Source organism: Alligator sinensis, unplaced genomic scaffold, assembly GCF_000455745.1.
Source record: "Alligator sinensis unplaced genomic scaffold, ASM45574v1 scaffold1244_1, whole genome shotgun sequence".
Taxonomy (NCBI): Eukaryota; Metazoa; Chordata; order Crocodylia; family Alligatoridae; genus Alligator; species Alligator sinensis.
The window spans coordinates 817483-825449 of record NW_005842591.1 but is presented as its reverse complement, the minus strand read 5'-3'; the positions used below and the strand labels follow the sequence as shown (position 1 = coordinate 825449).

General features: G+C 53.3%; 1 protein-coding gene across 1 annotated transcript in view; it reads right to left on the bottom strand.

Annotated features, from left to right (window-relative positions):
* Window positions 1-7967, bottom strand: part of PRPF8 (pre-mRNA processing factor 8) — a 21117-nt gene that overhangs the window by 11675 nt on the left and 1475 nt on the right. The window contains exons 2-19 of the mRNA XM_006032882.1: window positions 7817-7962; window positions 7533-7697; window positions 7218-7436; window positions 6341-6553; window positions 5923-6048; window positions 5737-5842; window positions 4629-4819; window positions 4186-4305; window positions 3916-4105; window positions 3368-3487; window positions 2854-2988; window positions 2620-2749; window positions 2034-2230; window positions 1724-1930; window positions 1477-1640; window positions 970-1096; window positions 640-832; window positions 78-265 (exon numbers count right to left, since the gene is read on the bottom strand). Of these exons, the coding sequence (XP_006032944.1) occupies window positions 78-265; window positions 640-832; window positions 970-1096; window positions 1477-1640; window positions 1724-1930; window positions 2034-2230; window positions 2620-2749; window positions 2854-2988; window positions 3368-3487; window positions 3916-4105; window positions 4186-4305; window positions 4629-4819; window positions 5737-5842; window positions 5923-6048; window positions 6341-6553; window positions 7218-7436; window positions 7533-7697; window positions 7817-7962 (2937 nt within the window). The remainder of the gene's footprint in view (window positions 1-77; window positions 266-639; window positions 833-969; window positions 1097-1476; window positions 1641-1723; window positions 1931-2033; window positions 2231-2619; window positions 2750-2853; window positions 2989-3367; window positions 3488-3915; window positions 4106-4185; window positions 4306-4628; window positions 4820-5736; window positions 5843-5922; window positions 6049-6340; window positions 6554-7217; window positions 7437-7532; window positions 7698-7816; window positions 7963-7967) is intronic.

Here is a 7967-nt window from a genome sequence, read left to right as displayed (position 1 = left end):
CGCTCTCCTCCCACCAGCCTTTTCCCCACTCCTCCTGCCACCACTTGCCCCCTCCATAATCAATGACCAGGAGCCACCTTGTAGTTGATCACCACGTTGTTCTTGGCCGTCATGTAGTCAGCAATGTTATGATCAACAATGAGACGCAGGAGCCTGTTGAGCAGTGTCAAGTCAATCTTCTCATACATCTTCTCAAATCGAGACTCCAGCATCACGTTGCATTCACCCTCGCTCGTTTCCCAGACATCCTGCAGATTGTTAATGCCTGGAGCAACACGAACAAGTCAGCAGGATTAGAAATGATACCACCGATGCCGCGGTAGCTTCCTCCTAGACCACTGTGCACTTTCAAGGGTCCCTGCTCCCCTCTTTAGACCCTCAAATCCTTCACTGAGATATCTGCAGAAAAACAGGGACTTTTCTCAGTCATGAGTCCTCGGGGGCCTGTGGGGCTTGAGACAGGAGCCTCATTTCCATGCCCTTTTTATCTTACCGAACCCACCCTCCAGCAGCAGCAGAATGACTGACTCCAGTGCTGACAAGCTACAGGGACCCAAAATATACAATTTCAGCTGCTTTCTAGGCACAAGTGGCTGATCACCATGCAGAACTCATGTGTGCAAAAGTGTTCTTGCTCACCTTGGCACCACTTGTATACCAACAGTGGGGGAGGTTCAGTGTCAGCTGGTTTGATCCACGGAGGGAAGAGTCTTCGCTTGTCAGCCTCATACCACAAGTACTGATCCAGATAGGCATCTGTAATCTTCTCCAGGGGCTCAACATCGTAAACAGGAACCAAGTGGCTGTAGAGGTCCATGAACTCAATGCCCACCTAGTCAAGAAGAGACAAAGCAGCTGTTTACAACAGGGACCAGCAAGTGGAGTCTGTCCAGGACCGATTCCAAGTACAATCTGGTCTCAGGGCAGGACGGTAACTCCTGATGAACTAGGCCTCGCCAAGGCACTTACCTCCTTGAAGGCTCTCTGGGTGAGAAGGTGTCGCTTGATTCTGGACAGCGCTTCATGGGGGTTATCGTAGGCCTGTTCGATCAGACCCAGCTCTTCTCTCTGCGACTGATTCAGACGGGATTTCACACTAAAAACAAAGGAAACAGCTTGTAGGTCTGGACACAGGGTGATGGACCATTCACTGCTGCACTCCTGGAAGGGCAGATTCTCTACAATGTAACTAGAGTAATGGGTCCTGTAACCACGTCTCTTTCATGTCCCCAAGCTGCCCAGCAACCTCCAGGGAGATGGAGACATGTCCCCACCCTCTTAGCGGAGCCTTGGGGAAAACTCCAGAAGAGCCACACCAAAAAGCCTCAATACTGTAGGCTGGAGTCCTTACTAGTTCATCAGGAGACACTTCCCTTGGTCTTTAATGGTAGAAAGAATTGACAGCCACACGGCCCAAAAACCTTTCCAAAGGCGGATGTCAGACCCTCAGCCATCAGCAGCATCTCTTCTCCTTACCTGTAGGCTTCCTTCAGCCTCTCCAGGGCCAGGATGAGTAGCTTGGTGTCATGCTTGTAGGAGAGCGGGGGGAATGGAATGGGTGAAAATCTCCTACTTTCCAGCCAGTGCACTGTGGTGGTATACACAGCAACTGCCTCCTCTGCAGTGATGTAGGGACCGTCCTGCAAACAAGCCAAGGCAGCACTCTCAATGCCCAGCCGTACCCCGCCAGGCAGTCCCAAGGGCTAGCAGCCCCCCATCCTACCTTCAGGTAGTTATGCTGCCTCTCCTGCTCCGCTTTCAGGTACAGCCTGGTCAGCCGGCCCAGGTTCTTCTTGCACACAGTCTTGTCCACGGTGGCACCCCGGCGAATCCGCTCTCGATTGTAGTGCGCAGTGTTAGTCCACCAGTCAGCCTTTGCCTTCACATACCTCAGGATCATGTTTTCAATGGGAGTTGGCAGCCCAGGAACCTGCAGAAGAGCACTAGGGTTAGGGGTGTAAGCCTCAATAAGCAGAGATCTTGCCCTGACTGACTCCAATGTACTGGAGAGAGAGGCCAGGCAAGGGACGGACCTTCCAAGGGATGTTGGCCTTCCAGCAGCGCCAGGCTTCGCTCAAGTGCTGCAAGATGGTCCTGGCTTTGTTCTGCTTGATCCCTTCTGGCATCATGTCCAGGATGTCATGCATAACTGCGGCTCTCAGCTCCAGGTCGAAGTGGGACTCCACACGCTGCTTGGTGACAGTCTTCGCAACGCCCTTTGAGTGACGACCTGGGAAAGAGGACACCTCTCTTGAGTGTGGAGAGCACTGGGGACTGCACCCCTTTTCCTCCCCGTGTGGAAGCCACATCCAAAGATGCGCAAAACTTCTATAGCACAAGACCCAGCTGAAGTGAAACTTCCCATGATCAAGGCCACAGTGCTGATACAGTTACCAGGCTACAGCCCCATGGATTTCCATTCCAGAAAATTCCAGTTACACTTGGAGCATATTTCGGGCTGTTACAAAACTAAATGTTCCCTGCTGCGGTAAGGAATTGCTGTTGGCATTAAAATGACAGCTGGGCACAAAGTATTTTTCATGGAGTAGGAGGGCCGGGGTTAGAGCTCATGAATGACAGCATTCACTTTCAGTGCACAAGCTCCAGTATTGTACTCACCCTCAAACTGCCTGGCCAGCAGGTTGCCCAGCCACCGCTCCAACAGTGGAGTGATGCCTCTCATGAAGAACAGCCACACCCGCCAGCCTGGGGCCCAGAAGCCACAGCCAGGACCCTTCCCCACAGGCCCCTAAAGACAAAACAATTCCCACAGGTTATCTAGTGACACCCCAGAAACCCTCCCTTCTCATCTCACTGAGCTGAGAGGCCCTGCGGGAGGGAAGCACCACTCACCGTATTAAACCTGTAGTAAATGAGATGCTTCAGGTCCTTGCACATACGAATCTGCCTCATCAGTTTGTACTTGTATCTGTACATCCCTGTCAGCTGCCCCACGTGGGCAAAGATATACTGCAAGCCGTCAGCCAGCTGAAACACAAGAACCATGACAAGGGATGGCAATGCATGCCACGTCACTTCCAAAGCCACAATGATTTCTCTTTTGGGAGCAGAGTGCACTATTAAGAGCAAAACTCCTACAGGCCTCTTGGCCCTCAACCCACATAGCTAGGCCAGCAATGGCAGAGGCTTCTGACTGAGCAGTGTCTCAGCCTGAGACAACCCCTAACTGCGCTGTGTGCTGTTATGCCACTCCTGAGCCATGTATTCCAATCAAGCAATAAAAGATTCATGCACTCTCTTCCTGCTCCCCTCCCCCTTCGCACTTACAACTGCCAGTAGCATTCATGTACCCCGAAGTTAAATAGCCTGGCCCTCCCAGCTCCTTCCGTTACCAAATTAGGCATACCTGGAACGCATCCACGTTTCCCAGTCTGTACTGGACATGGCTATCCACCACCAGTTTGGTCAGACGCAGCACCTCTCTGCACAGATGGAAAGCGTTACCAAAACGAGACTTCTTCCTTTCCTGTTGAGAGAGATGCCAGGGGCAGGATTTAGAGAATGTACTGCTATGTAATGGACAGGCAGCTTCCACTCGTTCGCCCAGTTTGCAAAGCGCACCTCTCAGGATCAGCAGCAGGAGCTTTTGCAAAGCCCTTCTGTCAGCTAACTGAACTGATCAGCACAAGGTAAGCTTCACAGCGTTGCTACAGACCCGGCTTTTATCACACAGCCAATTCTCCCCAGTGCTTCCCTGGGAATGCAGCACTGGCTCAGGAACCTATGCAAGTCACCAAAGAGGTTGATTCTGATGGCCAGTGGAGAATCGAGAAGAGACACCTGAGGTTGTTACGCTAGCCATCCAAGACCTTCTTGGTAGGTTACTGCAGCACCAGACAGATGCGTCTGAGCTAGGAACACTGCTCCAGAGAGAAGCAGGGAATGGACTAGTACCTTGGTGGTGAGGGTCTTGACTGGTTTGAGATTGAAGTTGTAGTCCAGATGGAGATAGTTGAGGTTCTTTCTGTGGATCAGCAAGTTCAGCATGTTGTATCCCTGGCGGCAAACCTGCAGCCCCACTTCTACCCAGTCCAGCTTTGTTGACTGGAAGAATTTTGTGGCCTTGAAGGAGCGAAACAGGTACCTGGAGAGAGGAGAGAACAGAATCAGCTGCATCCCAAAAGGAGTTGGGGGAAGTTTCCAGAGGAACAGGCCACCACTTACCTCTTCTTCTGAGCTTTGGGGGGTCTGTGCTTGAGCGCATTCAGAACATAGTATTTCAGCAGTTTCTGGTAGGAGACCCTCACTTTCACTGGCTGCCCAGCTGGGCAATGCTCCCGATACCTGCGCACAAAAGACACACGCTTCATGACTCCAGGTAATGCTCATTTGCACTCCCCACAGTGGAAACAGTTTCCCCAGAGACAGACTTTGCTGCAGAAGCTTTGCAAGGTCTCCAGACAGGCTGCTACCCTCTGCAGATGGCTGCTATGTCACCTGCACCAGACAAAGAGGCTAGGAGGGACATCACTACTTGGGGTCTCTGTGCTGAGCAGAAGCAGCATTGCCTCAGCACCTGGAGCCCAACTGAGCCAGGTTCACCAGCAAGCTGGGGATGGAATCCCCTCTAAGGTCACAGACACCAACGTCCCATAAAGAAATATTACCAGTTCTTGACCAGCGGGATGTCGAGAGCTCTGCGAGTCCTGCCAGATCTCAGGTTGAATGGCCGAGGGGCCCACAGCAGCGCAATGCCGTTGGCCGTGTTGTCTGTATACAGTGGTGTGTCTTTCAGGAACGGTTCCACAAACTCTGGTAACTCAAACTCTTCATCATCGTCAGGCAATGGCTCCTGGCTCTAAAACACGTACCAGAGAGAATCAGCCCTGCAGTTGCCTCAGCTCAGCCCCGCACAGGTCCTAACTATACAATGGAGCAGGAAATGCAAGAGACAAACAGCACTGAATACTGGGGGTCACTTTGCAAAAGCTTCTATGTGCCAACAGCTCTGAATCAGCACTGACTTCTGGACTGAATGCAGTTGATGCCTGTCCCACCACTCTTTAAAGCAACATTGTGAATAAAATGCTGAGGCACATTATAACAAGGCTAAAGAACAGTTGCTATGTAAAAACAATACACCCAAGACTGAACAGCGAGGACAGTTTTTGGTTAACTCAAGCTGAAGAGTAGGTATTGGATAAAGCAGAAAAAAAAAGTTAGTAGGGAATAGCAACAGAAGATTCCAAACTAAATTATCTTAATGACCAGAGCAAAAAAAAAAGCAGACTCCCCTATTTTATATGTCAGCAAAGTAGTATACGTATGGGGTCCTACTCGCACATTCGGTGATTGACAGGATGCCAGGAGTGGGTACGGAGACAAAGCTTATGCTACAACTACACTGTGGAAGTCACAGGTGCACACTGTGAAGGCAGAAGCATGTTAGTGGAGCTCAGAAGAGATCAGAGATTTGTCCATGAACTAGACTCATTTGCAGTGCCGGAGAGATGATCAGCCCACTGCTTGGAATCACGCCCTTGTTCGCTGGTTGGGGCCAGGAAGGATCACGCCCCTTCACAGACAGCACTGAACAGCGAGGCTTTTACAAACAGGCCTATCATTTTCCCTGGCAGTTTGCGTTGGCTACCACGTGAGGCAAAGTCATTACGCTACGCCAAAGCCCTTCCCTCAACACGAGGTCTACACGAAGCTCCAAGCCAGGACTCCTTTCTCCCAGCCCAGTGCCCCCCTGGCTCACGGGCAGTAACTCACCTTGACAGAGTGCCTGTGAGAGATTGGATTGATCAATGGATCAAAGTAGAAAGCTGGCAAGTCCGGATCTTCTGTTTTGATAAAGACCACATTTGGCGTATGATACCTGCAAAACATGCAAAGTGTTAGTGCGTCTTGCCTGGACAAACTCTCCACACCCCAGGCAGCAGACAGGGCTGTACTTACCAGGTCAGATGCACGTGATGTGGCAGGTTGTTATATAGGTAGGGGAAAGCAATTTTGTACTCTGTCCTGATGGGCTGCCTGATGATGATTTTGTTGATGTCGTTGAATTCGTTCCAGTCTTCATCCCTTTGAGAAGAAAGAGGCCATCCGGTGAGAATGCAGAGTGCAGTGCAAGCAAAGGTCAGGGACCAAAACGGCAGGGTCAGCATTTGCAGCGCCCTCGCATTCTACCCCCTCCCCCACTCCAATACCGATGCAGCCTCTAAAGAAACAAGCGCCTACCCACATACATGACTACCTCGCTGCCAGGAGCCGCCCAACAGCATTTGGCCTGGGACAAATCGCGCAGCACACTGAGGATCCCACTCCCAGACCAGGCAACACCCATCTTCCCTCCTGTCCCCAGCTCAGCACTTACTGCAAGTTAATGTCTCGAACAAGAGGCTCAAACTTTGGACCCCCGGGAATAGCCATGTTCAGGGCCTTGGAAGTGAAGAAGGCCTTCAGATCAAACAGATAGAAGTAGTTGTCATCCACAAGATCAGTCAGCAGCTGATTGGCCAGGCGGTATAAGGTGGACATCATGGGGAGTGTGAACTGCCAGCGCTGGTATGTGGAACCATTCACGTACCTGCGAGGAAAGCACCGCACCGACCAGTCACCGCCAGGCCAGAAGGCGACTGACCCTTCAAGCGCCTTCTCTGCCCCATCCCATTTACTGCAAACAGGAAAGCAAGTCATCTCACCGTTCCCTCCGCAAAAGGAGGGACGACTGCGTATTTATTCCAGTCCGCTCCAGACAACGCGCACCTCTACCTGCTACCGAGCAAACTCCCCTCTCTACCCCTATACCCAAGATTTAGATGTTAACACTTGGGACCGTAGCAAGCAACCTGACAGACAGCACAACATGCCAACGCAATTTTCCCCAGGAGGTTTGGCTGGCCAAAGCATAATGCGGCCGGTCCATTCACAGCAGACGATACTCTCTAAACACTACGCGCGAAGTTCTCTGGAAACGCTGCTCTGACTCCAGATTCAGTCCTTTGCGCTTCCCTGGAAGATACGCCGAGTTTCATCTCGTTGCAGAGGTCTGGCCAGAAGGAACCTCAAGTGTCCGGGTCCCGCGTGCTCTCCGCAGACACGGAAGGGCCCAGGACAGCTTTCACACTCCGGTACCCCCCGCGCCGCACGGCCGCGCACGGCGTCTGCTGCTGTCCTCCCAACAGCCACACGTTTCGGCGGCGCCGCACGACGCTTTGCAATGAAACGCGCTGCCGAGAAAGGGTACTCACTTCCTGTTGTCCTTCAGGGGCTGGTGGTCGTAAAACCAGTCCAGCACGGGGGCGTCTTCCTCTGGGTCCAGCTCCAGTTGAATGGCTTCCAGCGGCTCCACGTCCAGGATGTTGTCGGCATAGTCGAGAGGCGGCTCCTCGTCGTCGAAGGGGGGGAACCGCATCCTTTTGAAGTGACGCCGGTCTCTCTTCTCACGTCTCATCATGATCCACATGGACCTGGCGCAACCCGACACCGTCAGACACGGCCCGCCCTGCCCCGCCAGCTCGAGAAGCGCCCCAGACCCCCCAGGCCCGAGGGCCGCGGCGGCTCACCCCCACTGCGCGATGTACACGGGCTCGATGACCCACGGGATCTCGTTCACGAAGGAGATGGCGCCCGTGATGTGGTACAGCACCGGCACGTCTCGGATCTGCTCCCACGGCATCGGCATGTTCTCCAGCAGCTTCAGCACGGCGTGCGGCATGTACTTCAGGGCCCTGCGGCACGACCGCTCCGTCACAAGCCGCCCGGCCACCCTCACGGCGCCTCCCGCCACGCGGGCGCGCCTCCCGCACGCGGCACCGGCCCGGCCCACCCCGCACGGCGCAGCACGCACCCCAGATAGACCCGCTTGTCGTGCCGGAACTTCCTGTTGGTCATGTCGCCGTGGTCGCGGATGATCTTGCGCACGTGCTCGGGCGGCATGTCCTCCTTCTGCGCGTCCACGAACCCGAACTTCCTCTTCTCCGCGTAGCGCTTCGCCTGCA